The sequence below is a fragment of the Dryobates pubescens genome, chromosome 27 (assembly GCF_014839835.1).
Source record: "Dryobates pubescens isolate bDryPub1 chromosome 27, bDryPub1.pri, whole genome shotgun sequence".
NCBI lineage: Eukaryota > Metazoa > Chordata > Aves > Piciformes > Picidae > Dryobates > Dryobates pubescens.
In genome coordinates, this window is record NC_071638.1 from 573922 (window position 1) to 598362 (window position 24441).

At 42.4% G+C, this 24441-nt stretch overlaps 1 protein-coding gene across 1 annotated transcript in view; it reads left to right on the forward strand.

Annotated features, from left to right (window-relative positions):
• The window catches only part of BMAL2 (basic helix-loop-helix ARNT like 2), a 51326-nt gene extending 27286 nt beyond the window's left edge, over positions 1-24040 (forward strand). The window contains exons 5-17 of the mRNA XM_009896105.2: positions 534-691; positions 4528-4607; positions 6054-6146; positions 8001-8118; positions 9501-9644; positions 12280-12520; positions 14268-14374; positions 15342-15492; positions 16709-16764; positions 17993-18101; positions 19137-19224; positions 20208-20316; positions 23529-24040. Of these exons, the coding sequence (XP_009894407.2) occupies positions 534-691; positions 4528-4607; positions 6054-6146; positions 8001-8118; positions 9501-9644; positions 12280-12520; positions 14268-14374; positions 15342-15492; positions 16709-16764; positions 17993-18101; positions 19137-19224; positions 20208-20316; positions 23529-23665 (1591 nt within the window). The 3' untranslated portion in view covers positions 23666-24040. The remainder of the gene's footprint in view (positions 1-533; positions 692-4527; positions 4608-6053; positions 6147-8000; positions 8119-9500; positions 9645-12279; positions 12521-14267; positions 14375-15341; positions 15493-16708; positions 16765-17992; positions 18102-19136; positions 19225-20207; positions 20317-23528) is intronic.
• Positions 24041-24441: the final 401 nt, after the last annotated feature.

The following is a 24441-nucleotide window of genomic DNA, read 5'->3' on the forward strand; positions in this document are numbered from 1 at the left end:
TTCCTTCTCTTCTGTTTTTTTTTCCCTCCTGGTTTTTCCCTTCCCCTTCCCCCCCCACTTTTTACTTTTCCCTTCCCTCTTTAAGAAAAAAAAAGTTGCAGAATGAATGTAACATATTAGTTACACAGACCAGGTGTAGATAGGGCCAAGGAACAGAAGTGTCTTGCAGTGATTACTAATGAGATCAAAAGCTGTCTGGTATGCAAGGAGGTGTCAGGGCGTTCACTCGGACATCAAGGCTCACAAGAAGCATTTAACTTTAAGTCCTCATAGATTTTTGTTCCTTCCACATATAATGAAGCTGTTGCTAGTGAAATACTGAGGGGAAGAATATCACACCATTGTTGTGACCACTTCTGCTTTGTTCAAGTGAATCCAATTCAACTGATGTATATGTAGTGCAAGAGAAACAGTTTCAGCTCAGCAGTACCTCTGGTAGTATGTTCCATTTCCAAAACTGAGCTGATGAATGTTGTTGAGGAAAATCATGTGTTCTGTGCTTTTGCTTAGTATTTTTCCCCTCCCCCCACCAGGGAGGCTCACAGTCAAACAGAGAAACGAAGAAGAGACAAGATGAATAATCTGATAGAGGAGCTGTCTGCTATGATACCTCAGTGCAATCCCGTGGCACGAAAACTGGACAAGCTGACGGTGTTACGGATGGCTGTGCAGCACTTAAAATCCTTAAAAGGTGGGGTTTGGGAAACTAACCCTGAAAGGCTTTATCCTAGCAGGAATTAGGCTGTGTATCTTCTTGGATGCTAAACAAAGACATTATTATTGATTTTGCACTTCCTTGCTGAATTCAGTTCTGAGTTTGTTCTCCATTTAAATCTGTTTGTAGCGTCCAGAACTTCCATTTTTACTTTTTGCTTAGATTGGCAGGAAAAGAAAAAAGCCACCCTTCAGTGTCTGATATTTTATAAGTGTTTGCATGGCAATGGAGTCACTCCTTGTTTCTTCTAAAAAGTTACAACTATCAAGCATGTGTCATTATTTTCCAGCCTCCAAATTAAATCCTGTGTTCCGTGATCTCTCCACTGATGTGACCTAATAGTGGAGAGATCACAGAGCTCTGCGCCTGCTAATAGAGAAGCAAATGGTCTTCATACTCTTATTCCTAGGGTTATGATTGAATTTACCTCTTGTTTGGGAGTTTCATGTGCATTTGTTGACTTTAAAATTTGCAACATGATGGTAAGATGTGGTGGATTGAGAGAAGGCCTAGCTCTCCCTCCCCACAGCTAACTCAGTCGGAGAAGCAAGCTATATTTACAAGCGTATATGGAAAAGCGGGTTATATATAACACAATATATACAGTATTTACAATATATACAGATATATACAGCAAAGGAAAATAACACAACAAAATTCCCTCCTCCAGACAGAGGAGCATTTCCCCCCCTGTACCCCCCTCTCTCCCCCTACCTCCCTTTTTCCCCAAAAAGGGGTTAGAGAGAGAAAGAAAGGCAGTTACTAAGGAAGAGAGTTCTTATTAGGCTTCAAAGCACATGCAGGGATTAGTTTTGCTTATCTCAAGGTCATTCTGGCTAGTTTGCTGAGAAGCAGACAGGCTGGAAAGGCAGAACAGGCTGGAACTGAGAAAAATTCCCACTGCACTAAAACTTAAAGCTGCATTCTACCAATCTACCAATGAAATTCGTTTAGAATATCTGAATGTTTTGATTTTGATACCAAAACATTCAGCCAGAGTGTGTCAACAGTGTCCCTTTCTTAAAGGCACAGCCTCAAACGTCACAGAAGACTATTAAAAAAACCCTCAAAATCAACCAACCACAGCAACAACAACAACACCACCCAGGAGAATAACACAGTCAAAAAAATCAGCTACAGCTTGGTAAGACTTTTAAGGTGATGGCCAAGTCATTTGTAAACCACCAAATACTTCTGATGAGGTTTGTCCAGTGTGAGATGAGGAAGAGAGTTTCCTCCACCTGAAGAAACTGATGTAAGTAGTTGCAGTGGTAGGGAGCACAGAAGTTTCACTCCAGTAACAGATGAAGTCTTCCACAGTCTAACTTCATAATACTAAAGACAAAAGTATGATTAGACATAGTCATCTTTCAATCCTTGGTTTTGCCTGCAAGAACAGTCAAAAGGAATAATAATAATAATAAACCAGGTTGGAAGAGACCTTCAAGGTCATTGTGTCCAACCCCTCAACCAATCCAACCCACCTAAACAACTAACCCGTGGCACCAAGCACCCCATCAAGTCTCCTCCTGAACACCTCCAGTGATGGTGACTCCACCGCCTCCCCAGGCAGCCCATTCCAATGGGCAATCACTCTCTCTGTGGAGAACTTCTTCCTAACCTCCAGCCTAAACCTCCCCTGGCACAGCCTGAGACTGTGTCCTCTTGTTCTGGTGCTGGTTGCCTGGGAGAAGAGACCAACCTCTGCCTGTCTACAACCTCCCTTCAGGTAGTTGTAGAGAGCAATAAGGTCACCCCTGAGCCTCCTCTTCTTCAGACTAAGCAACCCCAGCTCCCTCAGCCTCTCCCCACAGGGCTGTGCTCCAAACCCCTCACCAACTTCGTTGCCCTTCTCTGGACTCGTTCCAGCAAGTCAACCTCCTTCCTAAACTGAGGGGCCCAGAACTGGACACAGGACTCGAGGTGTGGCCTAATCAGTGCAATGTTGCAAGACAAAGAATGGCTGATGACTCTGATTACATTAAGCCTTAAACACCTTGACATTTTAGACTACCAAGAAAAATAGTTATCAAAAATAGTCAGGTAGCAAAATTAATCATGGATCTCAGTGAATGGTTCAGTGTTGGAATCAAACCAGAATACAGTCTATCTTCTCCTTTTGCTGGGTTTGGAGAGGGGATTTTTCTGCTGCTCAACTGTATCAGTGTACAAGTTGTATATTGCATGGCCCATCAGCAGCACACAAGATTTCAGGGTTTTAGCAGTGAAGTTTCAGGATAATTGGTAAGCAAATATCAAAACACTGCCTTGCAAAAAAAACCCAAGACATTCTAACAGTCTCTAGTAAGAACCCCAACAGTCATAGTCAAAGGAGAGTAATAAAAGGAGTAATAAAATCACAGAATAATGTAGGTTGAAAGGGTTTTCTGGAGGCCCATTTTACAACATGAAATAATGTGACAAGTTATCAGGGCACAAATTGCACTTGCAGTTTTAAGATGCCTCTAGAAGAAGTCTTCAGCTCAAAAATTTGTATTTTAATAATAGGGTATGAAAACTGAACTCTATCCAGCAGTTATTAGAAGTACCTTCAAAAGCTTTAAGAAAGTCCAAGGCACTATGTAGAATTACAGTGACTGTTGGAATTTGCTGGAAGGTTCAACCTCAAAAAATGTCCAGGAAAAAGCTGTGAAAATGCTTGGAATGGCTGAAAATTACTTTAAAGTCCTTGCCACAGGTGTTAAACTAATGAATGTACTGAGTCTCTTAAGTGAGGCTTTATCAACTAGAGTAGAGTGGCTTCTGGACTGTTGGATATATAATACTAATGAAGCATTGTTCATGCCAGTCTCACAGTATCACTAAGGTTGGAAGAGACCTCAAAGATCATCGAGTCCAACCTGTCACCACAGACCTCACGACTAGACCATGGCACCAAGTGCCACATCCAATCCCCTCTTGAACACCTCCAGGGACAGTGACTCCACCACCTCCCTGGGCAGCACATTCCAATGACGAACGACTCGCTCAGTGAAGAACTTTCTCCTCACCTCCAGCCTAAACTTCCCCTGGCACAGCTTGAGACTGTGTCCTCTTGTTCTGGTGCTGGTTGCCTGGGAGAAGAGACCCACCCCTTCCTGGCTACAACCACCTTTCAGGTAGTTGTAGAGAGCAATGAGGTCACCCCTGAGCCTCCTCTTCTCCAGGCTAAGCAACCCCAGCTCCCTCAGCCTCTCCTCACAGGGCTGTGCTCAAGGCCTCTCCCCAGCCCTGTTGCCCTTCTCTGGACACGTTCAAGTGTCTCAATGTCCTTCCTAAACTGAGGGGCCCAGAACTGGACACAGGACTCAAGGTGTGGCCTAACCATTGCAGAGTCCAGGGGCACAATGACTTCCCTGCTCCTGCTGGCCACACTGTTCCTAATGCAGACCAGGATGCCGTTTGCTGTTGCCAAAAGACAGTTGATAAATTTGGAATTGCTCAGATTCAGCAAATATTAAAGATTCTGAAATAAGCCTACAAAATATTTCTAGAGATTCAGTTTTCATAATCCTGCTTCTCTAGCAGCACCTTGAAGGTATCTAAAGATAAGTTTGTTTCTTTTTCCATGAGTAAAGGACAAGAAAAGCCATTTTCTGGGCCATTATTCATTACCACTGTAAGTTTAGGAAGGGGCGGGGGGGGGAGTTTAGTTTTAAATGTTTTTAGGATGTTTACATTATTTGCTTTTTAAAGTCAGGTGCTGTGCTTGCAAAGAAAACTTATAAAATAGAAACCAGTTATATTTCTGTTAAAAGTCAGTTTACAATGTAACTTTTGACATTGTTGTCTACAAATGATCTCTTCTACAGGTTCAACCAGCTCCTACTCAGAGGTCCGGTATAAACCTTCGTTTTTAAAGGATGATGAGCTCCGACAGTTAATCCTTAGGGTGAGTGGTAGGAAGTTGTCAGTTAAGTAGTACCCCTTGTTAAAGCTTGCCATTAACTTGAGCTTTCAGTTGAACAGTGCTTTTTCTCCCATCTTTTCCTTCAAGCAGGTGCTTTGATGTACTTGCTAAGTCCTGGGCTTTAAACTGTACACTCCACAGGCTTTTTCACAAAGGGATGCAGAAGATTTGTGAGTGTGGCAGACAGCAGCCCCTGCAGTTGTAATAAATCTGTGTACAATCTGCAGGTTTAATACTTTTTTTTAATGTGGACATCAAAGTCTGCATGCTGAGCCAGCAGGGTGTCCAGATGGCCAAAAAGGCTAACAGCATCCTGGCCTCTATCAGGAATAGTGTGACCGGCAGGACCTGGGACATGACTGCCTGAACTCAGCACTAGAGGAGTCAAGGTGTGCCCTCACTAGTATGAGGAGTCCCTGCCCATGGCAGGGGGGTTGGAACTAGATGACCCTTGAGGTCCCTTCCAACCCTAACAATTCTATGATTCTATGACTAGGGGGGTCAGTTTTGGGGCCCTCACTACAAGAAAAACTTTGAGGTGCTGGAATGTTTCCAGTGAAGGGCAGTGAATCTGGTGAAGGATCCGGAGAGCAGGTCTTGCAAAGAGCAGCTGAGGGAGGAGCAGTGAGGAGAAAAGGAGGCTGGAGACCTCCTTGCCCTCTACAACTCTGTGAAAGGAGGTTGTAATGAAGTGGGTGTTGGTCTCTTTTTCCCTAGTAACAAGTGATAGGATGAGAGGAAATGCCCTCAGCTTGCATCAGGGGACGTTTAGGTTGGCTATTAGATGAAACCTCTTCATGGAAAAGGTTCTCAAACTCTGGAATAGGTTCCCCAGGGAGGGGGTTGAATCCCCATCCCTGGAGGTGGTTGAAAGAGGCAGAGATATGGTGCTGAGTGACATGGTTTAGCACCAGTTTTGGCAGAGTTAGGTAATGGTTGGACTTGATGCTCTTAAAGGTCTTTTCCAGTTGAAAAAATTCTGTGGTTCTATGCAAGTATCAAGAATAGTTTTCTTTACTCATAAATAAACCTGCAGTTGTTCGCTGTCCTTCAGTCACATTTTTAAAGATCTGCTTGAAAAACAGATGTACACCCCAAAACAACAAAAAACCAAGCACACACCTTTACCCTCTCTTATTTGCAACTGTTTTTCTTTGCTGCAGTAGGGGACTTTGCCAAGATCTTTAAGAGTAGTCCCAAGTTAAGCTGTTTAGTGGCTACCATTTCTTTTCCCCAAGCTATGTTTAGCTCTCTGTAAGTGATGGTCTGATTTGGTCCTTGCACTCTCAAATGCTTTTTGGTGTGATTAATAGCTTATTTACTTAAAAAAAACCAACCCAGATTTAAATGTGTGCTTACTTGCAGTCATCAATATCCATGGTATATTTTATGTATGTGTTTTTAAAGCTAATGTCTTTATATTTGCAGGCTGCAGATGGATTCTTGTTTGTGGTTGGATGCAACAGAGGAAAAATTTTGTTTGTCTCGGAATCAGTTTGTAAAATACTGAATTATGACCAGGTGGTTACAGCTGAGTCTCTTGGTTTGCTTCTACTTTGTATTTTCTTAAGTTTCTAAACTTTGACAATCCATGTTACTAAAAGACAGTCTTTGCCTAGTATTTCTTGGGTTTTCTTTGATTTAATCTGCTTCAGAGTGAGGCTGAATATCCTGGTACAAAGTATTTGCAAGTAAAGTCAGTTTTCCTGACCTGAGTAATTACACCAGACTTCAGTTAGCTGTGCCTAAGAAAATTACTAGTCTAAGAGGAAGAGATCATTTGAAGGTGTTCTAATTTCTCTCTCCATGATATCTTCTTTTTAAATGGTGAAGGGAGTTTGGGTGGTGTTTTTTTTTAGGCCAGTATAAATTGGTAGTTCAGCAATGGAAATTAATTAAAGGTTTCCTTTTACTCTCAGATGCACTACATGCATACACCTCACCCACAGTAACGATCCATGTGCATGCTCTTAATTTGAAGGGAGCTGAGATAGTGTCAGTTAGCTTAGCCTTTAGAATAAGAGAAATAGAGAAACTGGAAGCACCTTTCTTTAATTGACATTTGGCATCATGGACAATTGCCACAAATGGGACCTGCTAACTTGGTCATGAATCTGTGACTTCTGTTCCAAAAACTGAACCCAGTCCAGTGCTTCCATCTGTCTACTTCTCTCACTTTGAAGCCATTTGTGCTTAGTTAGTTTTCTTCATAAACAGAAGGGTAATTAAAGAACCCCCAAACTCTCTTTAAATAAAACATTTAAAATAATCTTATGATTATATTTTATTAATATATATGACATGCATTATATTATGATCAAGCATGAAGTATGGGAAGGGGTGGTGTTTCTCTTTTTCTTTTAAAAAACTTCTACACTGAATTTACTGAAGGACTAAGTAATACCTTTGGGAGTCTCTCACATCATCACACATACCTACTTCCAGACTCCTAGATCTTCACTATTCCAGCCAAAGAGTGTCAGAGAGCATGACTGACTTAAGCCATGAATTTGTGAGCTTATTTGGGAATCATCCTGCATTGTGAATCCCATCTTGCAGCCTAATCCATTTGTTACAGCCATTATTGGCCTTTCTCAGTGGCACTCAGGTTTTTGACATCTGCATTAGGGTTAGGTGGGGGCCAGGCTGGTGAAAGAGGCTGCATGTTTATGCTGCTTTCTTACAAGCTTTTCATTAAACCCATTACTGACTCTGGCTTATTGGAAAAGTGCAGTGATCACGTAGCAAGTGGCCTGGGTCTAAAACGAGGTTGCACTTGACTCTACAATACTTGTCAAAATAGCTGCTTTCAACATACTCTTGTGATCTGCTGTGGTGAAGCCAAGCAATGAAAAAACCCAGACTAGCCCACTTCTCTAAGAACTCCTTCCTGTTTCAAAGGTAGTTCTGCCTGCAGTAGTGCAGCAGGCCAGTTGCTCTGAATCAGCAGATTGAATGAGTCCCAGCTAGATAGATTGCTGTAAAAATGCCCTAGTAAGGATTGCTGAAGTGAGCTGCTTCTAGGCAGCCCCATGGCTTAGTGGTGCCATTTTGTGGAAGCAGATTTGAGCTCAGAATCATTAGGTATTATGAACATTTCTATTTCCTTACTCTAACCTCCTCCTCCCCCCAGTAATGTGCGAGTAGAGTTACTTTGTGCATGACCTTCTTTGGCTGGGATCAGGAATCATGTTATGTACATCAATAGAACATGGGTTTGCAGGAACTCTTTAATATCCAACTAAAACTGCTATTTTTTAAGAGGCATAGAAAGTGTTTTTTCTGACATAAGTAATGCGTGGTGTGCTGTTCTGAAATGATGTGGTTCTTACTTCTTTGGGGTTTTCTCTTCATTGTTTGTTTGTTTTTAAACAGGCCAGTTTAATTGGACAAAGTTTGTTTGATTACTTGCATCCAAAGGATGTTGCAAAAGTGAAGGAGCAACTTTCTTCTTCAGATATCTCTCCTAGGGAGAAGCTCATAGATGGGAAAAGTAAGTTAGATTTGCATGTGGGTTGTTTTGGTTTTGCTTTTAAACAGATGTTATTAAATGATCAGAATCGCACTGCTGTAGTATGGTAAGTGGGGTAATGCATACTGACCACAGTAGCTGGTGTGATATATAGACTGAGAGACTGGGTAAGGATTTGAGATGTTGAAGCTTTGAGCAATGCAGATGGTCAGTGGTGCAAATCAGTCTATAATGCAGGAGAGCCTGGAAAATGGATAGAATTGCATAATCATATGAGGTGAAGATAGGTAGACTCTTACTGCTCCTTTCCAATAGGATGAATGATTCAGGGTGGGAAATTGGATCCTTTTGTCAACATATTGAATTCATTGTTGGGCAGTATGTGCATTTGTGTATCAAGATGCGCCAGGGAAGGTTTAGGCTGGATGTTAGGATGAAGTTCTTCATAGATAGTGATTGGCCATTGGAATGGGCTGCCCAGGGAGGTGGTGGAATCACCATCACTGGAGGTGTTTAGGAAGAGACTGGATGGGGTGCTTGGTACCATGGTTTAGTTGATTAGATAGTATTGGATGATAGGTTGGACTCGATGATCTCAAAGGTCTCTTCCAGCCTGCTTAATTCCATTCTAAATGTAGTTGTTATGCAGGACATACTCAGGTTCTTATGTGTGTATGCACTTGAGGCATAACTTTTTGAACCAAACATTAGAATGCTTCTCATCTGCTTAAAGTGCACTTAGAGTTTAAAAGCTAGCCCAGAAAAGAGAATAATTTGTTTTAGATAATAAGAATTGCTGCAATTTGCGTTGTTTTGCATTTACCAAGATGTGGTCTGACGTTCTTCCTACCAGGCATACTACTTTTTTTTCTTGTATTTGCTAGGTCTTGTCAGTACAAAAGACCTGATGTAGTCGAACATGGGATAAAATACTTCAATATCAAGAATCCCTGTCTTCTCTGAAAATGCTAAGTGTCAATCCTAATTTAACCGAATCGCCTTTGCTTTACAGTTAGTGCTAATACGGAAAGCATTATGTACTGTGCAGCTCATGACTGTTTCCTAGCTGGTTTTGATAAGGATCTTTGCAGTTCTTTCTTGTACCCAATAGGATTTGAAAGCTTTATAAAGTATATTTGTTAAAATAACCCTTCAAAATACCAGGAAGAGTTTCAAAAGTAGTTTGGTAGCTCCTTGTAGCTTTGGGATCTGTGTGACAGTTTGTTGCCTTTGCCCTGTTTAAGTTATTAGACTTCTTTTAATTGGAGGGACAAACTTCAGGCAACTAAACAGGAAGGAGAATGTACTGAAGCAAAAAATAAAATGAAGAAAAGGCCTTCTATTCTGAAGTTTTCTTACTGGAATTTTGATTTTTTTTAACTACTTCACTAAATTTTTGTAAGCTGGCTTGCAAGTCCACACAGATTTTCAAGCTGGACCAGCTCGACTGAATTCTGGCGCTCGCCGTTCCTTCTTCTGCCGGATAAAATGCAGTAGGAACACGGTCAAAGAAGAAAAGGAGTGCTTGCCCAACCCAAAGAAGAAAGGTATTCAAATGGTGGAGATGACCTGGGGGCTTTCTGGTTTGAAACTTGATGTATTTTAAGTTCTGAGTTGAAACTTGATGTCATACTGTGATACTGTGATTGTAAGTTCTGAGTCAGTAACGTGACCCACGTAGCTATCACTGCCTTCACAAAGTAGCAGTAGAGCAAGGATAAATATGTCCTGGAGGTGCATGTTGTGAAACAGTCTAAATTGTACTTTTTATCCCCTCTGCTCACTCCTGGGGAAAAAAAAGGGAGGTAGGAACCCACCTGAGTTACAGTGACTGTTTTAGGAGTCCATCATTTATTGGAGTAAAATTTTTAGAAGCCTCACAGGTCGTTTTGAAAGAACTGGAGCAGATCAAAAGAATGAAACTTCTGATAAGGCATCCCTAAATGTTTCAAGGCATACATGAATGATGTGAAAATGCTGTGCAGATAGCAGTATGAATAAGACCTGCAAAATCCACTGTTTTGAAAGGGGGGAAAAAGCCAAGCAGACCTTTTTTTAAAGCTCCAGTGTACTTACACGGATGGATTTTGCTTTCCTTTTTCCTTCTTAAATACTAACTTACCAGTTAGTTTTTCCTCTCATTTTAATATGGTTAATATTTTGGTGTGCCTGCACAGCACTCCACTCTTTTCACGTTTTCTAACAGTTAAAAATGTCATCTCCAGCTTCTGTTTTAATACCTGAACATTGATTAATTATTTTTTTTTCCAGATGTGTGTTGAAACTGACCCCAGGAAAAAAAAAATAATCATGAAACTTAAAAAGTTGAATCTGTTATTGTTGAGAGATACCATAAACCAGGAACTAGTTGTAAAAGTTATTAATTGCAAGAAAATAGAATTCAGTCTTCCTTGATGTCCCAAATAATGTAGTGAGAGAAGGATTTAACTGACATGGATGTTTCTTAGGAAAGCAGTGTTGAAGGAAGGCACCTGACCAGTCTCAGAAAACTGACAAAGTCACACCAGGTTACACATTCTTTTCATTCTACGGAGTTGATACATGTTTTGTGTAGTTGCTAGACAGTCAAAGCCTATCAAGCATAATTTGTTCAGGACACAAGATAACAAGAATGCTTAAGCAGTTCTGTGGTGGTGAGAGAAAGTTCAGTTCTCCCCCACACACAGAGAAAGCACTGCTAACTCAGTCAGAGAAGCAGAGATGAATTAAAGCTATATTTACAAGCAGGATGAGGTGCAGTGAATGTATACACAATATACAGTATTTACATTATATACAGAACTGTACAGCAAAGAATGTAGTACAGCACAAAACTCCCTCCTCCAGCCAGGAGGGTCCCCCTGCCCTGTGCCCCCTCTCTCCCCCTATCTCCCTTTTCTCCCAAAAAGAGTTAGAGAGAGAAAAGGTAATTATTAAGGAGGAAATTCTGTTAGCTCAAAGTGTATGCAAGAATTATTCTTATCTGTTAGTTCAAGGTTAACTCCATCCAGCAGCTGTTGCTCAGAGAGAGACGGAGGCAGACAGGCTGAAAAGACAGAACAGAACTGACTGAGGCTCAACCAGAACTAAAACTTAAAGTTGCATTCTACCAATGGAATTCATTTAGAATACCTTGTGAGTAAAAAGTGGCTCAGTGGGTAGCGTGTAAGACCCTTCATGGGAGAGTCATGAGTTCAAGCCTGCAGTGGGCAGTAGTGTCCTCCCTACTCTAGTCATGAGGTCTGTGGTGACAGGTTGGACTCGATGATCTCTTCCAACCTTAGTGATACTGAATCTTTGTTTTTCCAAACATTCAGCCAGAGTGTTCCAGCAGCTGTCCCTTTCTTAAAGGCACAGCCTGACTTGGGCACAAGTTCTTTGAAAGATGCACAGTAACAGTAAGACGCAGCAATGTCATCTCTGTGCCCTGATGCTTGTGGGGGTATTTGCATGTTATAGAGACATCAAAAAGACTACCAGCTGTTGGAATAAATGACAGTGCATAATGAAGGAGATTTGTGTGAGAAATTCACAGACCTCAGATGAAAAAAAAAATAGGCTGGCTTGTTTTGGGTTGTCATCTCCATTGATATTCCCAGCAGTTGTATAGAGTGACTGACTGACTGAATCACCTGGTTGGAAAAGACCTTAAGATCATCAAGTCCAACCAAAGCTAACATCTCCCTGTACACAACTGCTGGGTCCTCCATAATTTATTTGCTTTCCCAACTGATTTCTGTTCCCCTCCACGCACAGACAAGAGCAAGGATTTAGTACTAATGGGAATAAAACAGTGTCTGATGTGAAGGGCCACAAGGGTGAGCAGGGGGCTGGAGAGTCTCCACCCGTTGAGATTAATTGTGTTTGCGAGAAGTGAATCGATTTAGAAGATACAGAGTGCATCTCCAGTTTCATTTCTAATACATATGCAACCATACAATGATCTGTGGGTTCCTGGTCTGTTGATTTACTTTGTGTTTACATAGGGTTAGAAGTGCTCTCCCAGGTAAGCCAACATTAAGTAAGACAACATGAATTAATAAACACCCCGTGAAATGATCGGTAGCCTCGTAGCGGTGTTGTAGGTAAGCATGAAAATCTTGTTGCTGGTCTCATGGCAAACAGGTCATTCAGTTTACTCTTTGAACTTTAACTGCTGCTTATTTCATTTCTTTTTATTAGATCACAGAAAATACTGTACCATTCACTGTACTGGGTATATGAAGAACTGGCCTCCTAATGAGGTGGGAGTAGAAGAGGAAAATGATGTAGAAAAGGACAGTAGTAACTTTAACTGTCTTGTTGCAATTGGGAGGTTACACCCTTACATTGTTCCACAAAAGAGTGGAGAGATAAAAGTCAAAGCAACAGAATTTGTTACACGGTTTGCCATGGATGGAAAATTTGTTTATGTAGATCAGCGGTAAGCCTTTTGTTCTTTAATGAAGAGAAAACGCAAATCACACCACTACTTACATTTCCTAATGCCTTCTGTCAGAACTGCCCTTTCTCCAGCAGGTTACATTTCCTCGGGGCTGTATGCAGGAAGCAGCAATTCATTCAGAATCGATGATTTTTTGCATGTGATGTGCAACAGTGAAGTGTATTGTTCAGCAGGAAAAGCTGAGCAAGCACCATGGAAATGTGCCGTAAAACGCACCCTATGAGGAGAGGCTGAGGGAGCTGGGGTTGCTTAGCCTGGAGAAGAGGAGACTCAGGGGTGACCTTATTGCTCTCCACAACTACCTGAAGGGAGGTTGTAGACAGGCAGAGGTTGGTCTCTTCTCCCAGGCAGCCAGCACCAGAACAAGAGGACACAGTCTCAGGCTGTGCCAGGGGAGGTTTAGGCTGGAGGTTAGGAGGAAGTTTTACCCAGAGAGAGTGATTGCCGATTGGAATGGGCTGCCTGGGGAGGTGGTGGAGTCACCATCACTGGAGGTGTTCAGGAGGAGACTTGATGGGGTGCTTGGTGCCATGGTTTAGTTGATTCGGTGGTGTTGGTTGCTAGGTTGGACACGATGACCTTGAAGGTCTCTTCCAACCTGTTTTATTCTATTCTATTCACTTGTATGCTTACTCCTAAAGAAACATCTCCAGTTAGATGCTAATGCATATGACATAGGTGATAAATATTTAACCAAGACAATAGTATCACAGTATCACCAAGGTTGGAAGATCATCACGTCCAACCTGTCACCACAGACCTCATGACTAGACCATGGCACCAAGTGCCATGTCCAATCCCCTCTTGAACACCTCCAGGGACTGTGACTCCACCACCTCCCTGGGCAGCACATTCCACAAATGACTCTCTCAGTGAAGAACTTTCTCCTCACCTCCAGCCTAAACTTCCGCTGGCACAGCTTGAGACTGTGTCCTCTTGTTCTGGTGCTGGTTGCCTGGGAGAAGAGACTAACTCCCTCCTGGCTACAACCCCCTTTCAGGTAGTTGTAGAGAGAAATAAGGTCTCCCCTGAGCCTCCTCTTCTCCAGACTAAACAATCCCAGCTCCCTCAGCCTCTCCTCATAGGGCTTGTGCTCAAGGCCTCATTGCCCTTCTCTGGACACATTCAAGTACTTAAAATCTTAGCATGTGGATCAAATTTGCTATTATCTAAATGAAATACCAAATGGTTTCATTAGAAGGAAAAGCTAAGTTCCTATTTTTCTGCATTTTTCCAAAACCCAAGTTTTTGTTCACTACAGAGACAAGTTAGCCCTTTGTATTTTAAAATGTCATTGTGGTCACCCAAAGTATTTTATTGGTTTGGGTTGCCTTGTCTTTCACCTACAAGTGAGTTTAAGCCTATTCCTTAGAGCTGCAGAGCAGAAGTCAATGACAGAGGTATATATTTTTTTAATGACTCCTTATATGTGACCAATGCCTGGACTGGCTAGTGGCAATACCTAATGATAATCAGTGTCTTGCATCTATGTGTGGCTTGCACATTTAAACACTGTTGGTTTTCCTCTGAGTTACCATTCATTGCAAGGGAATCATTTGCAGCAAATACTGCCTTTTGGTTTAGAGCTATAGTAATGCTTTTTCCTCAACTCTGAACACAAGCATCTCTTTCTTTAAATACTGATTCCCTGCTGTATTGGATAGTGAATCAAATGAGCTTTGCAAGTGTTTGAATCCGCTGTAGTTCATGTTTTTATTTCTAACAGTGCCACAGCAATTTTAGGGTATCTGCCACAAGAGCTTCTGGGAACTTCTTGTTATGAGTACTGCCATCAAGATGATCACAATCATCTAGCTGAAAAACATAAAGAAGGTACAAAATAATTGGTCCTCCTAGACTGCTTACAGCTATGTGTCACTGCTGTGTGGTAACACTACCCATAAAAGTATCAGCAGCAGAGAGAAAATAGGCAATGCTAGGATTGCTTAGTTTGGTTTGTGCATCTGCAGTAAGGCAGGCCCACGGGGTGCTTGTAACAGAAGCAGGGAGAAACTTCTGTGATCTTGGATCCTAGTACGGTGCTTTAATTGCAAGGGAATAATGTTAATGCTTCTTTCAACCCTCTGCGAGGAGTCTCATGAGGAAGGAATCCTGAAGAGCAAATCAGTGCCTAATCATATCATTGAGGACTCTGATTAGGAAAGTTCACCAAGTCAGGAGTCTCCCTACTTGTGGTTTGCAGAAACTTAGTACTGGGGGGTTAATTCATGATTTAAAACACTGCTGAAGCTATAGTCTGATGTTTAATAGAGGTCCTGTCTGTCATTGAGGAGTTGGGGCTGTTCAGTCTGGAGAAGAGAAGGCTCCCAGGTGACCTAAGTGTTGCCTTCCAGTATCTGAAGGGGGCCTACAAGAAGGCTGGGGAGGGACTGCTGAGGATCTCAGGTAGTGATAGGACTGGGGGGAATGGAATGAAGCTGGAGGTGGGGAGATTCAGGCTGGAGGTGAGGAGGAAGTTCTTCCCCATGAGAGTGGTGAAGCCCTGGAATGGGTTGTCCAGGGAGGTGGTTGAGGCCCCATCCCTGGAGGTGTTTAAGCCCAGGCTGGATGAGGCTCTGGGCAGCCTGATCTAGTGTGGGGTGTCCCTGCCCATGGCAGGGGGGTTGGAACTAGATGATCCTTGTGGTCCCTTCCAACCCTGACTGGTACTATGATTGAATTTGTATTTTTGGCCATCAAAAACATTTTAGTTTCATGATGCTATGAAACACATGATTTTTTTTGAGCTTTATTTTTTTAAGTATAAATACAGTGATTGCAACTTTCCTTTCTCCTCCAGTGTTACAGAATAAAGAAAAAGTCTTTACAGACTCCTACAAATTTAGAGCAAAGGATGGGACTTTCATTACATTAAAGAGCCAGTGGTTTAGTTTCATGAATCCGTGGACCAAAGAACTGGAATACATCGTGTCAAACAACACTGTGGTATTGTAAGTAATTCTTATAAATACCCAGGTGATTTTTTTTTGTCTGAACTACAGTCAGCATTAACAGAAAGCAACCTATTTAAGAAAGAGGACAAGGCTAGAAAGTATCAACACTGCACAAAAAGGGGTTGAGTAAGCTGGCAAACCTTTGTTGTTGTTTGCCAGTTATTTTCTTGGGGGAGGCTTTGACTCTGAAAACTCTGCTATTTCTTAGTAGAGGGAAAAAAAAGATGTGAAAGAGGTTCTTATTAAAGGAGGAAGGAAAGGATCTTTTAAGAAAAGTAGGTATGAATAAATGGAAATGTGAAGTTAGCTCTGCTTTTCCTTCTGAGCTTTACAAGACAGCATGTGCCAGCTGACCTTATTTTGTGTGCTGCCCAGCCTACCATCTGTCAGACCGTGGAGAAGCGTAGCTGATAGATGGTAGAAGTGCATGGCAGGACAAAAAGATGCTCTCCAAACTGACTGCAAGGGAGGAGCTTGTGAGACAGCAAATGTGTGTTTAATTCTTCTTTTCTTCTTTTTCATGATTTTTCTTTTCTCCATCCTTACAATGGAGCTTTAACTCTGATTGTTCCAGTGATGCCAAGGGTCTATGATAGTGACTGGGGTTTTGAGAGGGGGGAATGAAGGGGATTTTATTCCTCTTAAACCCAAGCTGTCAAGGGGGCCTTTTACCCCATTCTATACCTGGTTCATGTCTGAAGTCAACATCACCCACCTATTGTACCCATGTCCTTTTTCCTCAAGTAGACAGTGAAGAACAGTCAGGCAGCAGCTATAGCTGCCCAGCAACAAAGGCCACTTTTCCCTCCCCTGGAGACCTAGGCATCTGCAGATGTCTGGAGGAGGGCAGGAAGGCAGCAGCTGCTGGCAAAAGATAGCCACTGACCTGTCCTTGTAGCAGTTGCTTCTGGTCTCCCTCCTAGTAGTAAAAATGGAAGCTTTGTTCTGTAGAACATAGACAACTCTATTGGCCTTGCTTTTTTATTTGGAGAGCAAGGAGAAATTGGTATTTCACCCAGTGCTTCACCAGCACTACAAAGGGTTGAGCACTGACAGTTTTTTACTGCTTTGAGGATGTTAGTTTTTACTACTTTGAGGATGTTAGTTTTTGCTGTTTGTTGAAGTCAAACATAAATTTGCTGGGCTTTGCCTTTTGAGAGCAATTGCTGACTTGTTTGGTGTTTCTGTTTTTTAAAACCTGTTTGAATGTCAGAGGTCATCATGAGTCAGCTGAAGCACAGGTCCTCTACAGCTCCCAGCCTGCAGAAGGTAAGTGCCTCTTCTTGCAATTACCATAGGTGCATCTCCTGATTAACCACTACAATTTTAGCTTTATTCAATCCAGGGATTGTTTTTTTCACTCTGGATGGTTGTGCAAGAAAGGATTACTTTGTTTGTGAAGCTAATTCTGGTGGCAGTTTCTAGTTACAGCATTGTAATTCATGTAATGTGCACAACTGTAATCAGAAAGGCTTACAGCATGTCTTTTCCTTGCAGCAGCCTCTGCTGTAGGCAGGATTTTCATATGCTGCCTGGTTTTCTGAAGCAAGGCAATTGCACTCTAGGAGTTTACCCCTAGCACATAGGGTAATACTGATAGTGAGCTATATTCTGGTAATATTTTTCAGCTAATCACAATCAGGTTGTGATTTCTACATGGTTTATAATCTTGCTAGAAAGTTGGGTTTCTTTTTTTGCCTTTGAAATTTTTCTGTTGAATAATTCAGTTTGAAAAAAATCCAAGGGTTGTATTTTTTTTTCCCCCCTCATGTGTTTTGTGTTGTCTGTAGGAGAGACTGTAGGTGGTAATGATTAAAGATGATTTCCCCACTGGAAATCAGTAATCTTCACAAATGTATTATTGACTTGACTACATATTTCCAATGGGACTTCCAACCCTCTCCCCTCTGAGTTAAGTGTTTCAAAGAATGTCAGTTCTGAAAATAAGAGATACAGGGGGGGAAAAACTGCTTTAAAATGAATCCTTGAGATGATGGTTTTTCCTGAAGTTGGTGAGGGGTTTGGAACACAGCCCTGTGAGGAGAGGCTGAGGGAGCACGGGTTGCTTAGTCTGAAGAAGAGGAGGCTCAGGGGTGACCTTATTGCTCTCCACAACTACCTGAAGGGAGGTTGTAGACAGGCAGAGGTTGGTCTCTTCTCCCAGGCAGCCAGCACCAGAACAAGAGGACACAGTCTCAGGCTGTGCCAGGGGAGGTTTAGGCTGGAGGTTAGGAAGAAGTTCTCCACAGAGAGAGTGATTGCCCATTGGAATGGGCTGCCTGGGGAGGTGGTGGAGTCACCATCACTGGAGGTGTTCAGGAGGAGACTTGATGGGGTGCTTGGTGCCATGGGTTAGTTGATTAGGTGGCTTGGATTGGTTGATGGGTTGGAGGCGATGATCTTGAAGGTCTCTTCCAACCTGGTCTATTCTGTGTATTCTATGTAATGAAACTGCTACAAACTTAAGGTCTGATTTTGTTTTGTTTTTAACTATTAGATGCTGTAAAGCAGCCTTTAGTAAGTGTACCTGGAATGTCCTCTGGAACAGTTCTTGGTGCTGGAAGTATAGGAACTGAAATTGCAAATGAAATACTAGAATTGCAAAGGTAATAACCACTTGACATCATTCACTATGCTTTTAAGTAAAGATATGGGAGAGTTGTACATAATGATGTGAGGATTATTGAAGTTTCATTTTTATTGTTATATGTATAAAAGGTTCAGCCAGTGGCATTATGAGGTACCAGTTACACCCTGACGTTAGTCTTGTGTGTGGCAGAACACATCACTGGTCTTGATAAATGGTTTTGTTCTGGGCATGCAGTTTCCATAAACCTGTTCAAAGTGGAGTTTCTGTCCTGGCTTTTAGACTTGGCAGTACTGCTTATCAAGTGGTGCATTGGATATTGGGATGTAGGGAACTTATATTCCATGCAAATAACTCAATTTCCTGAAGATAGGTCATTTCTTCACCCATCTTCTCTCTTTCCTTCAATTCCTTATCACATTTTGGATCTGAGGCAGAATCCAGAATGGCTCAGTTCTTCTGTAGCCTTGTCCTTTGGGAGCTGGGAAGAGTAGGGGGCTATGAGAACAAGCTGTCCAAAGGACCCTGGTTCTGGTATTTTCACTGTAAGTTTCATATCTGGCATGTTTGGTGAGGGAGGAAGAGCATCTCAGAGAATTCCAGTAAGAAACAAGGAGTCCTTATTTTTAATTGGAGTTTCATGAACTTTTGGGAAAGACAGGTAAAATAACAGCACAGGGAGCACTAGAAGGATGTGTCCTTTCCCCTGCCACGTTTAGCAGAGCTTCCTTATGTTGTGTGTGTTCTGTGTGTATTTGAAATGTAGCCATTTGTCTCAGTGTGCTTAATTCTGAAACCTGTTACTCTTTGGTCTGTCATTGTTTGGTGATTCAACAGAAAGATGGAAGTGTGCTGAAGTGATTATGACCCATGGTCTTTATTGATCTCTGCTGCTTTATCTAGTGTGAGAACTTGCAGCAGGAGAATTAAGACATCGCCTCAGATTAGCTGGCACGTGCATGTGAGAGGGGCCTGGTGGGTTCTGCAACATAGGCTGTTTTCCAGCTTGTGATTGATGTGAGTCAGTAAATCAATTAAACATGTACTATTTTAGGTTGCATTCTTCACCGTCTGGGGAGCTAAGTCCATCACATCTCCTGAGAAAGTCACCTTCTCCAGCTTTGACTATAAACTGCAGCAACGTGAGTAGCTCACTGCCTGTAAAAGTCCATTTAAACCTTCCATTACTCTCCAATCCATTTGTGTGAGAATTACTCTTTTGCCCCTTTTGGAGCAATAGAGCAATCTGTCCTGCTCTAGACTAGGACAGTTTGATGTTCTTGCCTTTTTTTAGGATCAGTTCTCCCCTGCCTTACCGCAGGTCACTCTCTGTAAGAGCTGCTTGACTTGTATATATTGAGCTCTAAATCATGCAGCATCTCATCATAAGGGTAACAGAGCTGTATTAATGGAAGGGTTTTCTTTTTGTTTTGTGATGTGATTTGGTATCCCATTTGTTGCTAAAATGCTTTGTTAAAGCATTTCAGCTTTATTAGTTCCCTGGTAGAATGTACACGAGTCAGGCAACAGGAAACAAACAGGAGGTAAAAAATGTTTGGGTTACTGTGACTTCAGTCTTTAGTGTTGCTAACCTCCTTTTTGGGAAGTGCAAGAAGTAATTTAAAACTGCTTAGATGATTTTTTTTTTGCTTATCATCATTATGCTAACAAGATGCAAAGGAATAGAGAAGAGATCTGCTTAGAATGCACATAGAACACGAGAGCTATGAGGGGCTTTGTACCTTTTAGCTGGAATATGTCAACACTGACAAACATGATGTCACTGGGAATTTATAGTTGATGGTACTAGACAGGGAAAGTGTATGCCAGTACAGTTTGTTGTGCTACATTTCTTTGCTGAGCCCATAAGAGGCCTTCAGTAAAGCAGATACCATTACTGTGACAGATGTGTAAGTAAGAGCTTTTATTTAAGCCAAGTCCAATACCATGTGAACTTACAAAATGAATTATTTCTAAGTGCAGTAGATCTGCCTGCTGAATCATGGTTTTGATTTACTCTTTTTAGTTAATACTTTGACAGCAATGCATAATGTTTCTGTAACACAATAGTTCTGACTAAACTGAGAATTGAATTCTGTCCCTTTTACTACTACTGCTCTTTCAGGTGCCAAATAAAGATTTGATTCAATTATGCCCTTTGGAAACAGAAGGCCTAGAGACTTCAGAACAAACCCAGGGTGCTATTCCATTTCCCAGTAATGAACCTCTCCTCAGTAAGTTGTGGGGTTTTTGGTGGGTTTGTTTGGGTTTTTGTTCTTCTCATGTGGATATTTTGAGGCTTGCAGGGGAAGACATTCCTGATAAATGGTGTCATTTTTGAGTGCTCCACTTTACAGTCAGGTTGGACTTGATGATCCTTGGGGTCTCTTCCAACCTTAGTTACTGTGATACTGTGATACTGTATAAGTTGTAGTCAGATCTGTCTTGCCTGCCTGAAGAGGAGAGGTCTAAAGCAGATGTGTTATCATGGGAAGGCAAAAAGCAATATTTAATCAGTGATTTAATCCCATGACAAAACTAATGTCCTGTAACAGAACCACAGAATGACAGAGGTTGGAAGGGGTCTCTGGAGATGCTCTAGTCCAATCCTCCAGCCAGAGCAGGTTGCACAGGAGAACACAGAAACATTCAGCTTGGAAAAGACCCTCAGGATCCCCAAGTCCAACCATTAACCCTACTCTACAAGGTTCACCCCGAAATCATGTTCCCAAGCACCACATCCAAATGACCTTTAAACACATCCAGGGTTGGTGACTCAACCACCTCCCTAGGCAGCACATTCCAATGCCTGACCACTCCTGCTGTGAAAAATGTTTTCCTAATGTCCAGCCTAAACCTACCCATTTGCAGCTTGAGGCTATTCCCTCTTATCACTAATCACCTGTGAGAAGAGACCAGCACCAGCCCCTCCACAATGTCCTTTCAGGTAGTTGTGGAGACACGTTTACTCTTGCATTCTTGCATGCCACAGTTTTAATTAGGTGCTTGTTAGTTCACTCTCCAGAATAGAGAGGTGGGTAAGGAGGAGTATTTCAGGACAGTGTAAAGGAGCTGGTTGTATTTTGTGAACAATTGTCCTTTTAGCACTTTTATCTCCTTCTTAACTGCAAGCTGAAAGAAAATGCTGGTTTTTTCCTCACTCCAGCCTGCACTGAGGCAGCACTTTGTCAGGATTTAGCCTGGAGAAGAGAAGGATCAGGGGTGACCTCATTGCCCTCTACAACTACCTGAAGGGTGGTTGTAGCCATGAAGAGGTTGGTCTCTTCTCCCAGGCAACCAGCACCAGAACAAGAGGACACAGTCTCAAGCTGTGCCAGGGGAGGTTTAGACTCGAGGTGAGGAGAAAGTTCTTCACTGAGCGAGTCGTTCGTCATTGGGATGTGCTGCCCAGGGAGGTGGTGGAGTCACCGTCCCTGGAGGTGTTCAAGAGGGGATTGGATGTGGCACTTGGTGCCATGGTCTAGTCATGAGGTCTGTTGGGACAGGTTGGACTTGATGATCCTTGGGGTCTCTTCCAACCTTAGTGATACTGTGATACTGTGACTTGGGGGTACTGGTTGACGGCAGCTGAGGGAGGTGGTGGAGTCACCATCCCTGGAGGTGTTCAGGAGGGGATTGGATGTGGCACTTGGTGCCATGGTTTAGTAGTCATGTGGTCTTGGGTGATAGGTTGGACTTGATGATCTTTGAGGTCTTTTCCAACCTTATTGATTGTATGATTGTATGATTTAAGATTCCCTGGCCCTGGAAGAGGAGAGTGCCATTGTATTTTTTCAACATAAAAGGCAAAGTGCCATAACAGCAATCTTTATGCTTATCCTGTCTTTAGCTCTTGGAAGCTTTTCTGTCTCCCTCTTTTGTTTCAGTTAAGATCATAGTATCAGTCAGGGTTACTATAGCTTTATAGAAATTAAAAAAAACCCCACCACCGTCACAACATCAACAACAACCAAAAAACCCAACCCACCAGGAAAAAACCAACACCCACTAAAGAAATAAAAAGCTCACCCTTTAAATAAGGGTTTGAAAAACACCCAATCAACCAGTAAAGTGTCTCAGATGAGAATGGAGGTCCGTGGTTGTTTCCCAGTAAAGTAGAAAGCAGTTTTCTGCTGTAGTGCCATGAACTCTGGAAGGATCCAAGAGTTATTAGCTAGCAGTTGAAGGCAGTCCAGTAGGTTGGCCAGATGAAAGTTTGCTTCTTAAATCAAATTATGTATGTGCTCAGAACTGTGTCTGCTATTATTTCTATTGTGTGATTAGATTAGCATTGAAAGGTAAACATTTACCTTGACTTCCAAGGAAAGAAAGGTGCTGGTTAAAAATAAATATGTTTTGGAAGTTACCATAAGCTAAAATATCTCACCATGAGACATGGAAAAATCGATGTGGGTGTTTCTGTATGACTTGCACTGTTCTGTATGCATCCTGACCTCTATCAGGAATAGTGTGACCAGCAGCACCAGGAAAGTGATTGTCCCCCTGCACTCAGCACTGATGAGGCCACACCTTGAGTACTGGGTTCACTTTTGGGGCCCTCACTGTAAGCAAGACATGGAGGTGCTGGAGTGTGTCCAGAGAAAGGCAACAGATCTGGTGAAGGGTCTGGAGGACAGGGCTGGCGAGTTGTGGCTGAGGGAACTGGGGTCGCTTGGGCTGGAGAAAATGGCCAAGCACTCTATGTTAGGAAGAAGTTCTTCACAGAGAGATTGCCCATTGGAATGTGCTGCCCAGGGAGGTGGTGGAGTCACCATCACTGGAGATGTTTAGGAAGAGCCTGGAGGGGGTGCTTGGTGCCATGGTTTAGTTGATCAGATGGTGTTGGGTGGTAGGTTGGACTCGATGATCTCAAAGGTCTTGTCCAACCTGGTTAATTCTATTCTATTCTTCCACATACAATAATCCCTGGTACTGGGTTCAGTTTTAATCTGTTGTTACAAGGAAGACATTGAGGTGTTGGAGCAGGTCCAGAGAAGGGCAATAAAGCTGGTCAAGGTTCTGGAGAACAGGGAACTGGGCTTGTTTAGTCTGGAGAAAAGGAGGCTGAGGGGAAACCTCCCTCTCTACAACTCCCTGAATGGAGGTTGTAGTAAGATGGGGGTTGGTTTCTTCTCCCTAGTAACAAGTGAAAGAATGAGAGGAAATGGCCTCAAGTTGCACCAGGGGAGGTTTAGGTTCGCTGTTAGATTAGAAGAAAATTCTTCACTGAAAGGGTTGCCAAACCCTGGAACAGACAGCCCATCCCTGGAGGTGTTTGAAAGAGGCAGAGCATTGTGGTGCTGAGCGACATACTTCAGCACCAGAGCTGGTAGAATGAGGTAATGGTTGGACTCCATCCTGAAGGTCTTGCCATCTGAAACAATTGAACAACTCTGTATTTGTCATGCTTTATAGGGCTTACATTAATGTTTCCATCATGTTACAGGTGGTAATTCTCATCTGGACTTCGATGCCATCTGTGAAAATGAAGACACTGCTATGACAGCTCTTATGAATTACCTGGAGGCTGATGGAGGCCTTGGGGACCCGGCTGAGCTCAGTGATATCCAATGGGCTCTCTAGGTTTGCTTTCCCTCCAGGAGCAAGACTGCAAAGTCCGTACTGCACAACCACCATACACCCTCAGTACTGTATTATATTTTTGTAAGATGTCATTTGAATTTGTATTTACTGTCTACCTATTTTTAGAGACCGAAACCTTGTTCAGAGAGAGAGAGAGACATTTTCTGCTGCACCTCTGGGAAAATGCAATATTTTTTTCATGATGGGGGAACCTTGAAATTTTAATATGGAACCATCTGTAACTGGAATGCTTAAAGCATATTCCTCTATTTTTGCTAAGAAGCTTTAACCAAAAGGTACTATATCATGTACAGCAGTGGGGGTTTTTGTTTGGTTTTCTTAGTTTTCTTCAACTGCTATTTATTTGGTGTCACATGGTAGAATACGGATTAACCACCTTGCTTGCTGCAGAACCTCCCATACTTCCATGCAGCTTAAGAGCATTTGCAACTGCTAAATTGCGTTGCAATGACGATTTGCACACACAGCAGTCACAAAGCAACATCTTGTAAATCTGAAGTGATGCCATTGGTGATTCCTTCCCCTGTTCAGAAGCACAGCTGGGGGAGTCAGAAGGGAAAACAGAGCGTACGGTTTGGGCAGCAAGGGTTTGAACTGGATCTCCATAACAGTCAGAAGAGAATATCTGGAGACAAATAATCACTTCTCCAGTATGCAAGCAAAATCTTAATTCCAGGTTTGTTTTATCTGTGATGTGAGACTAGAGGGGCAGTGCCTGGAAGCTAGGAAGAGCAATGCTAAACCGTAGTAATGCT